At 39.3% G+C, this 21,299-nt stretch overlaps 1 protein-coding gene across 1 annotated transcript in view; it reads right to left on the minus strand.

Moving 5' to 3' along the window:
- The window catches only part of LOC126162502 (esterase FE4-like), a 183,173-nt gene that overhangs the window by 28,414 nt on the left and 133,460 nt on the right, over positions 1-21,299 (minus strand). Inside the window, exon 7 of the mRNA XM_049919050.1 lies at positions 700-869. Within this exon, the coding sequence (XP_049775007.1) occupies positions 700-869 (170 nt within the window). The remainder of the gene's footprint in view (positions 1-699; positions 870-21,299) is intronic.

The raw sequence follows: 21,299 nt of genomic DNA on the forward strand, positions 1-21,299 counted from the left end.
TTAAGAAAAATACAGTCCATAATCAGTTATCTTTAAAAGATAATCAATTTCTTTCTGTCGGTTTTTTGCTAGCTATTTGAGACTGTGCTGTTTCGAGAATGTGGGGGAAGAAGCCCAATGCAAGACCATTGAAGAAATTAATAAAATGATGACAAAAATTCCCACGAAAGTTGTCTCAGTGGTTTAACAGGCATGCATGGTGTCCCAAACTTATGACCACAGATGGATGATGAAGACAATATGAAAACTTGGGTTGCAACATTCACCTTTAAAAGTGCAGGTAACAGCAGAAGATATTCTTGTTTGCAAAAACTTCTCATCCTGTCTGGTAAGTTCCCCTGACCTGGGGTTCTGGGTGACATTTCCAAACTGTATCCGTTTTGCTAAACCTCTCCAGTCCTTTTCCTTCACCCCTCTTCCTTCCCCTTCAACCCTTCTGCCAGAAGAAGTAGCCACTGGCTCCAAAAGCTTGTAAATTTGTGTGTGTGTTCTTCTGCCACCACTTGGTAAGTAGATTTTTTTATCTATCCATTTACATTATATTATCAATAACTGAATATGAAATAACTGAATATTTTTGTTGCTATATAAGTACATTTAAATAATACATAATCTGTGTATTGATGTAAAATCTCTCTCTCTCTCTCTGTCTCTCTCTAATCCTTATATACTATATAAGTGCATTTAAGTAATACATACATCTGCATATTGGTCCAACATTTCTTCTGAAATAGGTTTGTCACTGAAATAGAATTTTTTAATTTGATCTTTCAATGAATCATGGCTCACATGATTTATAGAGAAATTCCTCATGATTTCCACAGTTGCTTCAAAATGTTTTGCGAGGATTGAAGTATCTTGAATTGCTTCTGAAACATACATGGAAAACTGAAGAATTACTTGCAGTTCACACACACACACACACACCTGTACACTAAATACACACATCAAAAAAAGTTTGGCATCACCCCGGTTCCCAGAACTCCTGAAGACAGACATTGACTGTGGACATTGTATCACAGACACAGTCCCTTTGACTGTTCAGAGATGTCACTAAATCCACCCAAAGATGTAAGCAACCATGCACGAGCAGTGAATATTAGACGGAGGGGGTCCAACAGCCAATCACTTCCAGTCATTCCACCAGGAAGTAGATACATGGCTCGTGATGTCTATAGTTCAACCATGCCTAGATGTTCAGTACCACAGTTCAAACATGTCTGCATTATTACTTTGTGCCAGGAAGGGCTCTCAACAAGGGAAGTGTCCAGGCATCTCAGAGGTAACCAAAGTGATGTCGTTCAGACTTGGAGGAGATACAGCGAGACAGCAACTGTCCATGACATGCCTCACTCAGGCTGCCCAAGTGCTACTACTGCAATGGATGACCACTACCTACAGATTATGGCTCAGAGGAACCCTGACAGCAATGCCACCATGTTGAATAATGCTTTTTGTGCAGCCACAGGACATCGTTTTATGATCAAACTGTGTGCAATAGGCTGCATGATGCACAACTTCATCCCAATGTCCATTGTGAGGTCCATCTTTGCAACCACAACACCATGCAGTGTGGTACAGATGGGCCCAGCAACAGGCAAAATGGACCGCTCAGGATTGGCATCACTTTCTCTTCATCGATGAGTGTCGAATAAGCCTTCAACCAGACAATCATCGGAGACGTGTTTGGAGGCAACCTGGTCAGACTGAACATCTTAGACACACAGTCCAGCAAGTGCAGCAAGGTGAAGGTTCCCTGCTGTTTTGAGGTGACATTACGTGAGGCCGAAGTATGTCACCAGTGGTGATGGAAGGCATCGTAACAGCTGTACGATACGTGAATGCCATCCTCCGACTGATGGTGCAGCCATATCGGCAGAATATTGGCGAGGCATTCATCTTCATGGATGGCAATTTGTGCCCCCATCATGCACATCTTGTGAAAGACTTCCTTCAGGATAACAACATCACTTGACTAGAATGGCCAGCATGTTCTCCAGACATGAACCCTATGGAACATGCCTGGGATAGATTGAAAAGGGCTGTTTATGGACGACATGACCCACCAACCACTCTGAGGAATCTATGCCAAATCACCATTGGAGAGTGGGACAATCTGGACCAACAGTGCCTTGATGAACTTGTGGATAGTATGCCATGATGAATACAGGCATGCATCAATGCAGGAGGATGCACTACTGGGTATTAGAGGTACTGGTGTGTACAGCAAGCTGGACCACCACCTCTGAAGGTCTTGCTGTATGGTGGTACAATATGCAATGTGTGGTTTCAATGAGCAATATGAAGGGTTGAAATGATGTTTATGTTGATCTCTATTCCATTTTTCTGTACATGTTCCGGAACTCTCAGAACTGAGGTGATGCAAGCCTTTTTTGATGTTTGTATATTTCCACTTGTCTATATAATCAGTATTTTGACTATTTACAGCATAGTATATCTTCAACACACAGTCTCATTATAATAATCTTAAAGTACATAAAAAAGTGAAATGTGGATTAACCATACCATGTAAACAGAATAAGTTATCTCTTCAAAATACAAAACTATCTTTGGTTTTTCTAATGTTCAATATGATAATGTATTTGCAGCTAAAAAATGAATGAAAAGGACTAATGAAGAATATCATACAATACAATGCAACAGAAGGACATGAGCCAAAATACATGTAGGCCTTTTTCAAAAAAACAAAAATTAAGACATCAGTTCATGTAACATAAAAAAGGACCTACATGCCAACAACATAAGTAACTCTAAAATGGAATGCCCCATTCCATGCAGGAAGAAAATAAATAATAAATCACCTGAGCATATAAAGACAATAAAACAGGTTGAAAAATTTGAAGCATTTGTGCCCCTACCCCCTTAGTAAATGTTTTTACAGTATACATGAACGCTTATCAACACAAAAATGGAATATCACACAACAAATTTTCATCATCACGTCACATAAATTGCAAACAACTTTTAATTTTCAAATTTATACCTTTTATACAAAAGCTAAAGTTGTAAACTATGATCATAAAGATGCTGCAAAAATTGTAAACATCCTTTTGCTTTTGTTAACTAGATTAATGTAGATTAATTGTAAGGAGAGAGAGAGAGAGAGAGAAAGAGAGAGAGAGAGAGAAGAATGAGAAGAAGAAAAGAAAATGTAAGCTATGGTCAATGCAATGCAGTAAGGATAGGAAACATCCTTTTATTTTTCTGACTATAGTAATTTTTATAGATTCTATTATAAGTATAGTTAACCAAGCACATACATTTTTGTGAGATCTAGTCACAATTTGAACTGAAAAAAACTAAATATCATTGCATGTCTGACTTTGCATACAGTTTTTATTTATGTAAATTTATGTATATTTGCAGCAGTTTACAGTTTATAATTATCACATTAATTCATGTTGTCACATCTTGGCATATTGTAACAACTGACATGCCGAGTATCACTTTGTGCCTATGAAGAAAAATGATAAGGAGGATCGATAAAATGATACAATACAATACCCACACACACACACACACACACACACACACACACACACACACACACACGCATGCATGCATAGACATAGTTTTGACTGTGTCAGACTTTACACAAGTAAACTGCATGCTGAATGTTATGACTTCATATAAACTGCAATCAAAGCCAGTAAGATATGATGTATATAAACCAGTAAATCGCAAGCTGATTGTTATGACTTCAAACTTCAGTTCAAAGCCACTTACACATGATGAAGCATTAGTCCACTGAACAGTATGTGTTTGATGTAGATTATTTCTTTAAAAGAAGTGAAACAGTTTTTGGGACACAGCATACATTTAGGTGTAGGTGTGGCAAGACGTCAACATGTAGACTCATTTTCTCTTGGGAAAGTCATTTCAGGTCAACTGCTTGAGCCTAGCCAAAGAGGACTTCTTGAGCCTGGCAAAATAGGACTCTTGGCCATACACAATCATGGCAATTTGTTGCACTCTACCCTCTAAACCACTTAACTTTAATCCCATTAAAAGGTCTGGGACTATTTGAAACAGTGGGTGAAACTTAGCAATTAAAATCTCTCCATTTTGGTAGCTTTATAGGATCTAATCATCAATAAGTGTTTTCAGCTGGAAATGGCATACCTGACCAAATTTGTAGACCCTCTTTCTTCACAAACCGAGGGCAGTAATAAGGCTAAAGGTGTTGTTCCATGGTTGTATCATGATGTGCCTTGAGAGTAACTAATTTCTCATCAAGTGTGTTTATGAACAATATTTTCAAACTACTGGAATGGGTATTATCAGATGGGATCAGACCTAGTGTGTGCCTGCAGTATTTGGAGTCCTCTCCATGTAAGACATGACTGTACTGATTGTACAAAGTCATAAACACACTGTTGAGATAGTAACAGATGTTTCATCCTATACAAAGGTATAACAAAGACATTCAGGGAACTTAAAAGACAATCTTGAGGAAGGCAAGATTGTTCTCATGAAACCCTCTTCGATAAATTTAAAGAGCTAAAACTTGAGGAAGTCTGTGCTAGAGGTCATCTATCTATATCATATTATCTCACAAAATAATAAAGCAGGGGGTGCTGAGATATATGGGCAAACTACCTTCTGTTGTTTCACACACAAAGGGAATAGCTCAGGAATAACTAATAATAATACAAAGTGGCTTGCAGAATATATGCAGGTAGATGTAGAAGCACTTGTGGTCTAAGGCTAACATCTTTGATTAATAATGAAAATGTCTTCGGTCCTGTGCTCAAACCCTGCCATGGCTTAAATTTTGATTAATAATCAGCACTGGTGATGAAGACTGCGAACATAAAAAGTCACCCTCATTCTGCCTATGGCCTTGTCAGAGATGGCAGAGGAGTGGACAGAGATTCAGGGCACTCTCTTGTCCTTGGGGTGGCAAACTGTCCCTACAGGCAGACGTATCAGTGATGATCAATTGCATGAGGATGCAGAAGGAAACAGAAACCACTACATTAAAGAAACACAACATTTATCCACAGGACATGTAGCTTGTAACTGAAAAAGTGTCATGATGATCTCTCCATTGGCAAAAGATTCCAGAATAGTCCCCCATTCAGATTTCCAGAAGGGGGCTGCCAAAGAGAAGGTGACCATGAGAAAAAGATTGAATAAGCAACAAAAGGATTGTAGAAGTCAGGGCACAGAATGTCAGAAGCTTGAACATGTTAGGGAAACTAGAAAATCTGAAAAGGGAAAAGCAAAGGCTCAATCTAGATATAGTAAGGGTCAATGAAGTGCTATGGGAAGAAGACAAGGATTTCTGTTCAGATGAGTATAGGGTAATATCAACAGCAACAGAAAATGGTATAACAGGAGTAGGATTCATTATGAATAGGAAAGTAGGGCAGAGAATGAATTACTGTGAATAGTTCAGTGCTAGGGTTTTCTTATCAGAATCGACAGCAAACCAACACTGACAATGATAGTTCAGGTATATATGCTGATTTCGCAAGCTGAAGATGAAGAGATAGAAAAAGTATATGAGGATACTGAAAGGGTAATACAGTAAGTAAAGGGAGATGAAAATATAATTGTCATGGGGGACTGGAATGCGGTCGTAGGGAAAGGAATAGAAGAAAATGTTACAGGAGAATATAGGCTTGCTACTAGGAATTAGAGAGGAGAAAGACTAATTGAGTTCTGTAATAAATTTCAGCTAGTAATAGTAAATACTCTGTTCTAGAATCACAAGAGGAGGAGGTATACTTGGAATAGGCCAAGTGATATGGGAAGACTTCAGGTATATCACATCATGGTTAGACAGAGATTCTGAAACCAGATACTGGATTGTAAGGCACACCCAGGAGCAGATATAGATACAGATCACAATATAGTAGTGATGAAGAGCAGGCTGAAGTTTAAGACATTGATCAGGAAGAATCTGTAGGTGACTTGCCTACAACAAATAATTGCATAGCCATCCGGTATAATGAGTTAACGGAGTACTATTTATTCGTGAAAACTCACACTGAGAAGAAAACTAAAAACAACAGAGAAGTAACAAAAACTAGGAGATCCTATAGTCTTACGGCAAAAATAAAAAACAACACATGACCAAAAAAAAAAAATCTCTCGTACACTTTTGATCTCACTTTGCACCAGACATGAAAAATATCACTGCCACACAGCCCCCCCCCCCCCCTTAAAGTGTGGAACCCCGGGGATATCTTGATACTTGAATTTTATTCGACGTCCAGCTCTGGTGTGCGTCGGGCGTCTCGGGGGTGGTGACGTTGTTGTTTGTGGTGGTGATTCACCTGTCTCGGACGATGTACTGAGCGGTGTTTGGGTATGCTCTGCGTCCATCATGTGTTGATGCACAGGCGTGGTGTCAGAAGTCGGAGAGGGTAAAACCCATGCTGGCTTTACACGTTCAATCGATACCTTTGTCGTAACACCATTGTACATTATGTCCACGGTATGCTTATTTCTACTCAGCACCTGAAATGGCCCCGTATATAGTGGTTGTAAAGGCGATTTGACTGAGTCTGTTCGCAACATTACGTGAGAGCAATTGTACAAGTCTTTGTGTACAAACACCTTACGGTTACCATGGCGAGAAGGTGGCGGGCAACGTATATTTGTGCAGTGACGTTTTAGCTGCTGCACCCAGTGTGTGAGGCCCTCTGATCCAGGTAGTAAGGTTGGTACTAAATAATCTGCAGGAATCCGTAGCGGCTCGCCGTAAACCATCTCGGCAACTGATGCACCAATATCGGGTTTGTGAGCTGTCCGCAGGCCTAACAACACTAATGGTAATGCTTCCGTCCATCTCTCTTGATGACACATCAATGCTGCTTTGAGTGTTCTGTGCCATTGTTCGACCATACCATTACTGGCAGGGTGAGAGGCAGTCGTGTGGTGGCGTTGGAAACCGCACATATTGGATAGCTCGAGGAACAACGTAGATCGAACTGACGTCCTTGGTCAGTTGTGACATGAAGGGGGCATCCAAAACGGGCAACCCACGTACACAGAAACGTCTTAGCAGTAGTTTCGGCTGAAATATCGACTATTGGAGTTGCTTCTGCCCATCTTGTGCACCTATCTATGGCCGTAAACAAATATCTGTAACCCTCTGACTGTGGGAGAGGTCCAACCAGGTCGACGTGAACGTGTGCGAATCTAGCAGAGGTACCTTTAAAATCTCCAATATCAGCACGCACATGTCGTCCTACTTTACTCTGTTGACAAGGAATGCAGGAACGTACCCAAAGGCGCGCGTCTCTTTTCATAGAAGGCCACACATAGCGGTCTGTCAGCAGCTTTATTGTAGCGTTGGCTCCTGGGTGCGATACTGTGTGGACACTGTCGAATGCCGTCTTGCGCAATATTTCTGAAATGAATGGTCTTGGTCTGCCCTGAGAAAAGTCGCACCACAGCTTCCGCTTGGAGTTAGGCACCAGAATTTGCTCGAACTTCAGACCTTTAGACGGGTCGTTTAACAGCTGTCGTACCTCTGCATCCTTGGTCTGTTCCACTGCAAGTTTATCATAGTCTATAATTTCTGAAATCCCGCAAATACGTGAAAAATAGTCAGCCACTAAATTTTCTGCGCCTCTTAAATGGCGTATATCTGTCGTGAACTGACTTATGAACTCAATATAACGGAACTGTCTTGGTGAGCATTTATCACTGGTGTTTTTAAAAGCCGATGTTATGGGTTTGTGGTCTGTAAACACAGTCACTGGTCTAGCCTCTATTAGTGGGCGGAAGTATCGAATTGCTTCGTAGATCGCGAACAATTCTCTGTCATACGCGCTCCACTTCCGCTGTGCAGTCTGTAACTTTTTAGAGAAAAACCGTAGTGGTTGCCATTGCCGTTCTACACGCTGGTGCAGCGCCGTCCCTATTGCTGACTGGCTCGCGTCTACAACAATAGCTAATTGTGCGTAGTGAACTGGGTGAGCGAGCAACACTGCTTTGCTGAGGCTTGCTTGAAGATCATTAAGTGCTTTGTCCATTTCTTGTGTCCACTTAACTATTCGTCGACCTTTGGCGTCGTGTCCCTTGAGTGCATCAGTAGGTGACGTCTATAAAAATTTATTAATCCCATGTATCGTCGTAGCTCTTGGTAGTTTGTCGGTTTCGGAAGGGCCTGTATCGCCGCGATCTTCTCTGGCAGAGGCAATATACCTTCTGATGACACAGTATGGCCGAGGAAAGTGACTTGGTTCTTGTGCATGACGCATTTATTTTCGTTTAAAACGACTCAGTAGTGAGATAGACGCTTGCGAAGTTGACACAGATGCTGTTCATGTGTTTGACTATCCGGAGAGAAAACCAAAATGTCATCAAGATAAGCAAAGCAAAATGTTAATCCCTTTATCACCTCGTCGATAAATCGCTGCCAAGTCTGTGCTGCGTTCTTAAGGCCAAAAGGCATAAATAAAAACTCGAATAATCCAAATGGTGTAATCACTGCTGTCTTCTGAACATCTCTTGGAGCCACCGGTATCTGGTTGTATGCTTTCTTGCAATCGAGGACGCTAAAAATTTTCGCGCCGGCCAAAGCACATGTGAAGTCCTGTATATTAGGTACTGGGTATCTATCTGGAATGGTTCTTGAGTTTAATGCTCGGTAATCCCCACACGGTCTCCATGATCCATCTTTCTTACGTAGGCTACTAAGTGTAGGGGTGAAGACCACGGACTGTCTGACCGGCGAATTATTCCCGCCTGTAACATTTCCTCGAATATCGCCTTTGTTTCTGTCACTCTCTCTGGTGCGATTCTACGTGCTCGTTGTGAAACTGGTTGTCCTGGCGTGGTACGAATATAGTGAACCGTACTATGTTTAACTTCTTTTGTCTGTCCGTCAGAACATCTCGGCATCTTCTCTTCGTCATGCAGCTCTTCGACTACAGAGTTGCCAATCGCCTGTAGCTTCTCACAAGTTGTATGCCCTTTAGTGCTTGATATTGCACTGTTGTCCGTCAGATTTAACAAACGTTTTCCTTGTAAGTCGACCGCCAACTCGAAATGTGCCAGAAAATCAGCGCCCAAAATAGGTTCTGATATACCAGCTATCACAAAAGACCAGGTAAACTGTTTGGAAAAACCCACATCAATCTTGCACACTTTACATTCGTACGTGGTAATCACCGAGTTATTCACTGCCTTCAAACGTGGCTGTATGTCTTTTTCGTTGTGTGGCGCATGGCTGACAGGAAGCGAACTTATGTCTGACCCGGTATCCATCAAAAACCTTGTACCCGTAAGTACGTCTGATACATACAATCTTTTCGAAGCAGGAAGCATATGTATTGACGACTGTTGTCGCTGTCATGAAAACACTGCACTGTTTCTGTACATACCTTGGTTGTCTGAGTAGGCGCATGGTGATGTACATCTTGTAGCATTTCTCCCAAAACGTATATGGTACCAACACACCTTACGCTCGTCCTCTTGTTGACTTCGTGTTTCACGCCCAGCCCGGTCTCTCTTGCGCTTAAAGATAATTTGTGGTCGTTGTAGCGTGCGTAGTTGCGCTCGCAAATCATCTATTGCAGTTTTTAAATCTCTAATTTCGTTTGAACTTTTTGTTGCGACCGCGGCACAGTTTACTGTTATATCGTCAGTTTGGTCTTGCTGGTAATGGTAGTTACCGTACGTGGCATCTGTCGACGTCATTGCGACTGTTGCAGTAGGCTCGTGCGTCTCGTAGATTCTGTCTGCAGCGAGCAGCAGCTTGTCAACTGATCTTTCGTCGTATATAGCTAGTGTAGTTCTTACTTGCATTGGTAGCTGTTGCTGCCATACGTGGAGTAACATTCTATCAGAGACTGTCGATCTATCTACTAGGCTGCGTAAATGACGCCAGTATTCTGACGGGGTCCTATCTCCCCGTTTCTCTTGGTACAGTACTTGTTTGACTCTGATGTCGACTGACTTCACACACCGAGAAATTGATTCTTCTTTCAGTCTACAGTATGCTCCTTCAGTAGGCGGGTTCACTATAATGTCAGATACCAAAACCGAGGTCTGATGGTCCAAATTACTTATCACCAAGGTGAACTTCTCGTGATCACTGAATATTCTTTGTTGTAGAAATATATTTTCCATTACCGCGAACCATGTGTGTGGCTGAGAAGGCATGAATGGGGGCGTCCGTAATTGCAACCGTTGAGTTGGTGAAGCGTTGAAACCAACGGGTACTTCCGTTGCTGTTACTTGCTGTGGTTGTGCTGCCATGGTTGTTGAACCAACGTCATTCCTTTGGTCCGTTATATGCTTTAAGTTCATATCTTTCAAAATATGCAACTGTAAAGTTTCTATCTCATTCTGAAGCCTATGAATTTCTTCCGTTATCGAACCGTATCGTTTGCCGTCGTCGGTCATTGCTTCTGCAGTTAATGTTCGACGTAGCTAACGAAAGATTTAAAGTTCCTTAATCGGAGGTCACCAATTATGTTGGCGACTTGCCTACAACAAATAATTGCATAGCCGTCCGGTATAATGAGTTAACGGAGTACTATTTGTTAAAAGAAAAGAAAAAATTCCTTAACGTCTATATTTATGTGCTGCTCCATGACTCTGCTGAAAATATCTTTATTCTTGGCTTGTGTGTAACTTCTGTGTCTTTCTTACAGTAAATGTTTTGTTTTTTCCGTATCCAGGGTGTAATTACAAAGCTAATAAAATGTTTTCTTGCCTTTAAATAATATTTTTCATCAGGTTATGGGCCCAGTACACGTGTAATGGCAAACAACACAGTTTAATTAAAACAATATTTGAAATGAGCGTATGTTTGTAAAGAAACATGACTGCTAGCGGCGATTATAAGGTCAGCATTGATAAGCTTGAAGGACCTGACGACTGGGCCAAATGGAAATGGCATATTTCTATGGTGCTACGTTCATATGGACTAGAAGATATTATTAACGTTACACGTGAACGTGTAGAGTTGCCGCAAGATGCGACAAGTGAACAAAAAGAAGCGTATGTGGAATGGCTCAAGGACGACGCAAAGGCAGCAAGTCTTATAGCAAGTGCGCTAAGTAAACCTGTTGCAGAACTCGTCTTAACGTGCAAGAATGCTAAAGAAATCTGGGACAAATTACGCGCCCGATTTGAACGTAGCAGTACTCAGCGTTTGAATATGTTGATTGAAACATTTTTCCGTGTTAAACGTGATGAATCGGAAGATATTAGTGCACATGTGGCCAAACTGCAAAAGTTATTTGTGGACCTGAACGATGAATTAGCAAAACATGAAGAAAATACGCTATCTGAAAGAATCTTAAATGGTCGAATTTTGTCTACACTGGGAAAAGTCTACGACAATTTTAAGGATCTCTGGGATACGATACCGACAGAAAAGCAAAGCTTGAATTTATTGATTGATAAACTCTGTACTATTGACCTGCGTGAACAAGACGTTAATGGAAGTGCAGCTTTTGTCGTTTCTAAAACAAGAAAACGGCAAACAAGTAATCAGCAAGTAAAGATGACGAAGTCACAATTAAAACAGAACTTTCCGTGTAATAGATGCAAACAATTAGGTCACTGGGCAGCAGAGTGTCCACAGAACACACGTGACAGCAATAAAAGAAAAGAGAAGAAGCGAGACAGTGAACACGCTGCATTTACTTCATACGCTATGGGTGTGTGTACCAGTAATCACAGTGACCCAAATAAATGGTATTGCGACAGTGGCGCTACAAATCATATCACTCCCAACAAACAGTATTTTGTTTTGTATAGTGAATTTGATGTTCCTCAAGTAATTTCATTGGGAAAACAAGATGTCAAAATGTGTGCGTACGGTCAAGGAACAGTATACATCCAAATCCGACGAAAGAATAAATGGTACAATGCTAGAATGGACAATGTTTTGTACGTCCCTGATGCAAGTGCTAATCTGTTCTCTGCGAGAGCCATTGCCTGCAGAGGCTACAGTACTAATTTTAGTTATAATAATGTCTGTGTTCGAAAACAAGTCAGTGGCAATATTGTTATGACAGGTTATGTGAAAAATGGACTTGATGTGTTGAAGATGCGTGTTGTTAGAAATGCAAAAATGAATCGTATGAGCTTGATGACTTCATCCGAAACATTGCAAGTGTACCATGAAAGGTTTGGTCATCAGAATAAACAACATGTGAAAAATATTTTAAAAGGAATGAACATTAATGTGGAAGATGCCAAGAGTGAATTTTGTGACGGCTGTGCGGTTGGAAAGATGCATAGGCTGCCATTCAAAACACGAACATTACGCGCTACCAGTACTGGTGAATTAATCCACGCGGATGTAAATGGACCAATGAGCACGAAATCTTTTGGAGGCAAGCATTATTATGTATGTTTCAAAGACGATTTTAGTAAATTTCGTCGAATTTTCTTTTTAAGACACAAAAGTGAAGTGTGTACTGTGCTTAAGCAGTTTTTAAATGAAGCACGAACTAATGGACATGTTGTCAAACAATTTAGATGTGATGGTGGCAAAGAATTTAACAATAAGAATGTCAGTGAACTGCTTGCAGACAGGGGAATAGAGCTACTGATTCCTCCTCCTTACACTCCTGAACAAAATGGTGTGGCTGAGCGGGAAAATAGGACCATTGTTGAAGCTGCCCGGTCAATGCTACATCCGAGTAAATTACCTAAAGGGTTGTGGGCAGAGGCATGTAACACAGCAGTCTACCTAATAAATCGTACTGGAAAATCTTCAGTTGAAAATAAAACCCCTTATGAACTATGGTTTAATCGACCAGTAGGACGACTTGATCATCTCAGAATTTTTGGCACAGGCTGCTATGTTCACATTAACAAACAATTCCGTTCCAAGTTTGATGATAAGGCAGTTTTTGGACGACTTGTTGGATATGTTAATGACAAAGATGGGTTCAGAGTTTGGATTCCATCTAAAAGAAAAGTGGTGTTGAGTCACGATGTAAAATTTAAGCCAGAAATTGTTTGTGATTTACATAGTGATCATGTTGAAGTCCCTCTGGAAGAATTTAATGATCCGAATTCATCTAAAGATGACCAACAACAAATAATTGCATAGCCGTCCGGTATAATGAGTTAACGGAGTACTATTTGTTAAAAGAAAAGAAAAAATTCCTTAACGTCTATATTTATGTGCTGCTCCATGACTCTGCTGTCAATATCTTTATTCTTGGCTTGTGTGTAACTTCTGTGTCTTTCTTACAGTAAATGTTTTGTTTTTTCCGTATCCAGGGTGTAATTACAAAGCTAATAAAATGTTTTCTTGCCTTTAAATAATATTTTTCATCACTATTTATTCGTGAAAACTCACACTGAGAAGAAAACTAAAAACAACAGAGAAGTAACAAAAACTAGGAGATCCTATAGTCTTACGGCAAAGATAAAAAACAACACATGACCAAAAAAAAACTCTCGCGCTCTTTTGATCTCCCTTTGCACCAGACATGAAAAATATCACTACCACAAATCAATACACAAAGAAAAGTGATACAGAAGTACTAAGGAATGACAAGATATGCTTGAGGATCTCTAAGGCTATAGATACAGCAATAAGGAATAGCTCAGTAGGCAGTATATTTGAAGACAAATGGACATCTCTAAAAAGGACCATCACAGAAGTTGGAAAGAAAAATATAGGTACAAAGAAGGTAACTGCAAAGAAACCATGGTTTACGAAGAAAAAGAAGGAAGTACAAAAATGTTCAGAGAAAGTCCGGATTACAGAAATACAAGTTACTGAGGAATGAAATAAATAGGATACAAGATGGCGGAAAGTGAAGATATAGTGTGTGTTAGCTCCGCAAATGTGAACAAAAACAGTGGTAAAAAGTGTGCAAAATGTAAAAAACAAAACATTTATAGTGAAGAGAAATGTGTTACATGCCATATGATTGTAAAAATATCAGAAGAAAGGATGGGAAAATCGACAATTTCGTTAACGCAATCGCGAGTATAGCGTCCACATCGTCTTCCGGTCAACCTCGTGGTGAACATTATCGTGTATACTCAGATAAATGCTACTGCAACAGGCGAGCGGCGAAAGGTGTTATGTGTGTTAAATGCAAAACTTTACACCATTACAGTTGTGCAAGTGCTAATCCGAAACAAAAATTCTGGGCTTGTCGGGAATGTTATGTAGACGACATTTAAAAAAAAATTGATCAGTGCAGAATGCGAAAGTGAAGTGATTGCAACGTTGCTAACTGAGATCGGCATTTTAAAACGTAAATATGAGGCCTTAACACAAGAAGACCTACAGCCTGATGTATTAAAATATAAAAGCGAACTGCAAGAAGCAAAAATAATAATAAGTTCATTAACTAATGAACTACAAAGACAGGCCTCACATAGAAAACACGCAGAGATCGATGAATTTCAACAGAAAATGCATACCAGCGAAGCGAAAATCTGTGCCGAAGTGAAATATTTGTCTCCAAGAATAAATAATAAATCTTCACGAAATCTCACTGAGTTAAATATCTACGCAGATAGCCACGGACGCGGACTGGCGCAAGTACTACGAAACCATTACGATCTGAAAGTATGCAGTCTTGTGAAACCAGGAGCACTAATGCGGGAAATTATTAGGGACGTTTTACTGGACAAACAAGACAACAAAAATTGTCATGTTGTATTAACTGGAGGAGCAAATGACGTGTATTGTAACGAGTTAGCTAAAGCTATTATCAGTCTCAAAAGTGCCCTCAGTTCGATAGAAAACCAAAAAGTAACTGTTATTGGTATACCACATAGGCATGACCTCATATCTGCTTCATGTGTGAACGCCGAAATTAAGGAAGCAAATAAACAGATACAAACAGCGTGTAAAGTGTACCCAAACATAAGATTTCTATCAGTCGATTTCCTGGATAGATGCAACTTCACAAAACATGGCATGCACCTGAATAGAAGAGGCAAGTCATCTCTGTGCAAAGCAATTTACGAAACGTTAGAAACATATAAAAAACAAAGTATCTATGAGTCAGTACCAGCCATTGTAATGAACTACCAATACATTACTGGAAGCAACCATGGAGGAAGTGAATTTGTCTTGGAGACAACAACTAAAGCAGCTGCAGAACCACAAATTGCTACAGCATCACGATCAAATTCAGTAAAAACTGCAGCACCAGCAACATCTGAAGCAGCTCAAGCAACAAGACCAATAACAGCAGCAGCGCAAGCAGCAGAAGCAGAAATGGTGTCAACAACTGTAGCAGTCCCACTACAGTCACTGGCAGAAAAGAGGAAGGTAACCACAGGCATCAGCAATTACAGGGCAATACCAACAGATACAACAACAGATCCACCACCAACAGAAATAGTGCCAATAAAAGAATCAAAGGCAGCAACAGCACAAAGAATCCTGTCAGCACCACCACCACATCCACTACCACTACCACCACCACCACCTCCGGCCACAACAGCAGCAGCAACAACAGCAGCAGCAACTGAACCAACAACAACAGTAGCAGCAGCAACAAAACCGTCAACAACAGTTGCAGCAACACAACACTGCCTAAGGAGGAGTCAAAGACAAGGTACATCTACATCATTAAATAAGGATTTTTTATGGCCTCAGACAAAGAAATGGAAAAGATTGTGACAAATCAGCAAGAAAATTTGCAGATAAGTCACAATTACTATGGAAAAAGCAGCACATTACCTGGTAATGACAAAAGAAAAAATACTTGCAAAACAGTCAGGATAATGTGTCAGAATATTCAATGCCTCAGAAACAAAGTACTAGATCTAGAAGTAGCTTTAAATAATCTTGCTGATGTCTCTTGTATTTGTTTATCTGAACACTGGTGCAAGGCTAGTGAATTAAGTCTCATAAATATAAGCAAGTTTAATTTAGCATCACATTATTGCCGAAGTGTTTTTAAAAATGGTGGGGTATGCATTTACTCTAGAGTAGGACTGCAGTTCAAAGTGAAAACAGAATTGGACCATCTAAATATAGAAAAACATTTTGAATCATGTGCCATAGAGTTAAAAACTGAGGAGAAGAGCGAAAAACTAGTTGTCATTACAGTATATAGATCTCCACTGGGTGACAAAAACATATCCTTCAAAAAAATAGAAGCAGCATTAAACACTTTTTATAGTAATGAAGTGAAATTATTTTTATGTGGAGATTTTAATATTAACCTGTTAATTGAAAGTGATGAAAAAAGACAGCTTTTGAGTATACTCAGCAGCTTCCACATGAAACCATTCTTTACAGATGCCACCAGAATAACAGAACTGTCATCTTCTCTTTTAGACAATATTTTCTCAAATATGGAGAATGGTATCACTGAGCCACTAAACGTAAACTTAGGTCTTTCGGATCACAATACACTATTAACATACATAAATTACTCTATCCCCAAGGCAGTAAAATATAAGTGGGGATACAAAAGGCACTTCTATACAGAAAAAGTAAATACTTTCATCCAGTTGTTAGCTAATGAAACCTGGGAGGATGTCTTTGCACAAACAACAACCGAGGAATCTTTCAATGCTTTTTCTAGTACATTCATGTCCCTATTTGACATGTGTTTCCCAAAAAAGCTCACAAAGATCAATGTCATGCCTAGGAACACCAGCCAGTGGATAACACCCGCTATTAGAGTATCTAGTCAAACACTAAAACATATCAGTCAACTCAAAAAAGATAACAAAGATGAACACTTCACAGATTATGTTAAGACATACAAGAAAATTTACAGGAAGGTGATCAAAAAAGCCAAGACAATGCACAATGACAGTGTAATTGCTGGGTCAGCAAACAAAAAGCCAAGACAATGCACAATGACAGTGTAATTGCTGGGTCAGCAAACAAATCGAAAGCTATATGGAATGTAGTAAAAAAAGAAATAGGCCCAAGCAAACATGTTAGAAATCCAGATGACTTTGTTTTAAAAGATGATCAAGGTGTGCTAGTCAGAAATCTTACTTTAGCAAATTACATTAATGACTACTTCACAAATAGTCCAATCAATCTGAGTAAAAATTGTCCTAAGATTAGTAGAACATCAATCCCAGAAGAACAATGTGTTAATTCATTATTGCTACCTCCCACAAACAAATTGGAAGTTAATCGAATAATAAAAACAATGAAGAATAAAATGTCCTCAGGGATTGATGAGATACCTTGCTCCGTCATGATGAGATGTGCTAGTGTCATATCAGACCCACTCTCATACATCATAAACATATCATTTTCAGAAGGTGTCTTTCCACAACGATTAAAAATTGCAAAATTAAAACCATTGTATAAAAGGGCAATATACATGAAGTGGGAAACTATAGACCAATAGCTTTATTATCAGTATTTTCAAAAGTAATAGAGACAGTCATGAAAAACAGAATTACAAATTACCTCGAGAAATTCAATCTATTATCTGTAAACCAACACGGCTTTCGCAAAGGAATGAGTACAGAGTCAGCCATCACCCAATTCATTGAAAATATTGTAACGGGGCTAGATAAGAACAACAGTACAATAGGAATAAATTTGGACCTCTCAAAGGCATTTGATACTGTCCAACATGATATCCTGCTAGACAAATTAGAATATGTCAGTATACGAGAAGTAGCTAAAAAGTGGTTTCAGTCATATCTCCATAATAGGTAACAGGTAGTAGAAATTGCAACAACAAACAGTAAAAACCAAAGTATTGTTTACAGATCGGATATTCAGACTGTGCCAACTGGGGTACCACAGGGGAGTGTTCTAAGACCTCTCCTATTTCTTCTTTACATAAATGATATCAAGATTCCAGTAAATGGTACTCATATAACCCTGTTTGCGGATGACACAAACATTGTAGTAACTGACATAAACCGGGTATTGCCAACATCTGCAACCAGAGTTATAGAATATTTGCAAAATTGGTTTGAAGTGAACAAATTAACCATAAATATCTCTAAAACTAATTATTTCCATTACAGGAAAGCAAAGTCACACTCTGATCTAGATCTCAGAATACAAAATAAAGAAATTGTGAGAGTTGCTACCACAAAATTCTTAGGTGTACATATAGACGAAAATTTAGACCGGAAATCCCATATCCTGTATCTCTCGCATAAGTTAAGCTCTGCTTGCTTTGCTTTATGCGTTATTAGCTTTGTATGTAGTAGGGAATGTAGCAGAGCTGTTTACTTTGCTTATATACATTCTGCTATTACCTATGGCCTTATCTTCTGGGGTCATAGTAAGAAAAATCTCAAAACCATTTTTACTCTACAAAAACGAGCTGTTAGAATAATTACCAATAGTTCAAGGCTAACTCTTCAAAGCAGTTATTTAAACAGCTGAATATTCTACCCCTACTGTGCCTCTATATACAGAAAATCGTAATTAATGTAAAACGAAATATTAACAATTTCCAATCCAACTCGGATCTACATACTTACAACACAAGAAAGTGCAATGACATTCATATAAAAAGAGTTAACAAGGCTTTGGCGCAGAAACAAACAAACATACAAGGAAGCAGATTGTACAACAAACTACCGGTAAAGATAAAAGAAATAAAAAAATTGTCTTCATTTAAAGAAGCAGTATTCAAATTTTTAATGACCAACTGCTATTATAGTGTAAAAGAATACCTGGAATAGCTTCATACTAAACAATTATATTTATGTACTCTGTGCCAATAGTCATTTTTATCTGACTGTTGCTATGATCTAAATAAATAATATGTACAAAAGTGCTAGAATTGTATGTGTTATATCTAAATACCAACTGTGTATTCCATGTAAAAAGTCTTTCTCATACATCAATGTAAATAATCAAAGTTGTACATGCTATTTCAATGTGTTCTGATGTTATGTAGTATACTATGCACATCTGTATTTTGTATAGTATTGTTCACCCTATATGTGTGTGTATATATACATACTATGTATTTTTTGACGAAATCCATGCAATGTAAATTGTCTCTGGATGAATAAACTACTACTACTACTACTACTAGGAAGTGCAGGGAAGCTAAGATGAAATGGCTGCATGAAAAATGTGAAGAAATAAAAAAAAAAAAAGAAATTATTTTCAGAAGGATTGACTCAGCATGTAGGAAGTGAAAATAACCTTCAGTGAAATTAAAAGCAAGGGTGGTAACATTAAGAGTGCAAGGGGAATGCCACCATTGAATGCAGAGGAAAGAGCAGGCAGATGGAAAAAGTTCATTGAAGGTCTGTGTGAGGGGGAAGATTTGTCTGACGTGATAGAAGAAAAAACAGCAGTTGATTTAGAAGAGATAGGGAGTCTAGTATTAGAATGAGAACTTAAGAGAGCATTGGAAGACTTAAGATCAAATAAGACAGAAGGGATAGACAACATTCCATCAGAATTTCTAAAATCACTGCAGGAATGGCAACAAAATGACTATTCATGTGGTGTGCAGAATGTATGAGTCTGGCGACATACCTTCTGACTTTTGGAAAAATATCATCCACATAATTCTGAAGACTGCAAGGCCAACAAGTGAGAGAATTATCACACAGTCAGCTTAACAGCTCATACATCCAAGTTTCTGACAACAATAATATACAGAAGAATGGAAAAGAAAATGGAGGATGTTTTAAATGACAGTCAGTTTGGCTTTAGGAAAGGTAAAGGCACCAGAGAGGCAATTCTGATGTTGCGGTTGATAATGGAAGCAAGACTAAAGAAAAATAAAGACATGTTGCTAGGATTTGTCAACCTTGAAAAATCATTTAACAATGTAAAATAGTGTAAGATGTCCAAAATTCTGAGCAAAATAGAGGTAGGCTATAGGGAGAGAATGGTAATATACAATATGTACAAGAGCCAAAAGGGAATAAGAAGAGTGGATGACCAAGAACGAAGTGCTAGGATTACAAAGGGTGTAAGACGAGGATGTAGTCTGTTCAGTCTGTACATTGAGGAAGCAATGATGGAAATAAAAGAAAGTTTCAGTAGTGGAATAAAAATTCAAGGTGAATGTTTACCAATGATACGATTCGCTGATGACATTGCTATCCTGAGTGAAAGTGAAGAAGAATTACATGATCTGCTAAATGGAATGAACAGTCTGAGTACAGAATATGGATTGAGAGTAAATTGAAGGAAGACGAAAGTAATGAGAAGTATCAGAAACGAGAAGAGCGAGAAGCTTAACATCAGGATCGATGTTCACAAAGTAGATAGAGTTAAGGAATTCTGCTATGCAGGTAGCAAAATAACCAATAATGGACAGAGCAAGGAGGACATCAAAAGCAGACCAGAACAGGCAAGAAGGGCATTCCTGGCCAGGGGAAGTCTACTAGCATCAAACATAGGCATATAGTAACTATTCTCAAAAGAACAGATACCATTGATGACCATGCACCTTCTCTAGAATAAATGATAATTAATTGAAACCCTCAGCTGCTGACAGGTGTTGTTGACGTACCTCGATGGGGACAGCTGAAATGTGTGCCCTGAACGGAACTTGAACCTGGGATATCCTGCTTACATGGCAGATGCTCTATCCATCTGAGCCACAGAGGGCACAGATGAATAGTGCAACTGCAGGGCCTTATCCCTTCCACACTCCCCGTGAGACCCACATTCCAAGCTGTCCACAATCTACATATGAAATGTTCCTACAATATTTGCCCATCCACTCATTACTCACACCCACTGAAGTGATGATTCCCATAAGAGTTAGGGCAACCTGTGTGCATTTGCACAGATGGAGGTCAATGGCCGGGTAGCCTTTAACTACATATGAAGATAGTAACTGTTCTCAAAAGAACAGATACCTTTGATGACCGTGCAGCTTCTCTAAAATAAATGATAATTAATTGAAATTCTCAGCTGCTGACAGGTGTTGTTGACATGGGCAAATATGTATAGGAACATTACGTATGTAGATTGTGGACAGCTGGGAATGTGGGTCTCGTGGGGAGCGTGCAAGGGGTAAGTCCCTGAAGTTGCGCTATTCGTCTGTGTCCTCAGTGATCAGATGGATAGAGCATCTGCCATGTAAGCAGTAGATCCCAGGATCGAGTCTTGGTTGAGGCACACATTTTCAACTGTCCCCATCGAGGTATGTCAACAACACCTGTCGGCAGCTGAGGTTTTCAGTTAATTATCATTCAAACATAGGCCTTAATTTGAGGAAGAAATTTCTGAGAATGTACATTTGGAGCACAGAATTGTATGGCAGTGAAACAAGGACTGTGGGAAAACTGGAACAGAAGAGCATCAAAGCATTTAAGACGTGGTGTTACAGACGAATATTGAAAACTAGGTGGACTGATAAGATAATGAATGATAAGGTCCTGAGCAAAATCAG

This window comes from Schistocerca cancellata, chromosome 2 (assembly GCF_023864275.1).
Source record: "Schistocerca cancellata isolate TAMUIC-IGC-003103 chromosome 2, iqSchCanc2.1, whole genome shotgun sequence".
NCBI classification, from domain to species: Eukaryota; Metazoa; Arthropoda; class Insecta; order Orthoptera; family Acrididae; genus Schistocerca; species Schistocerca cancellata.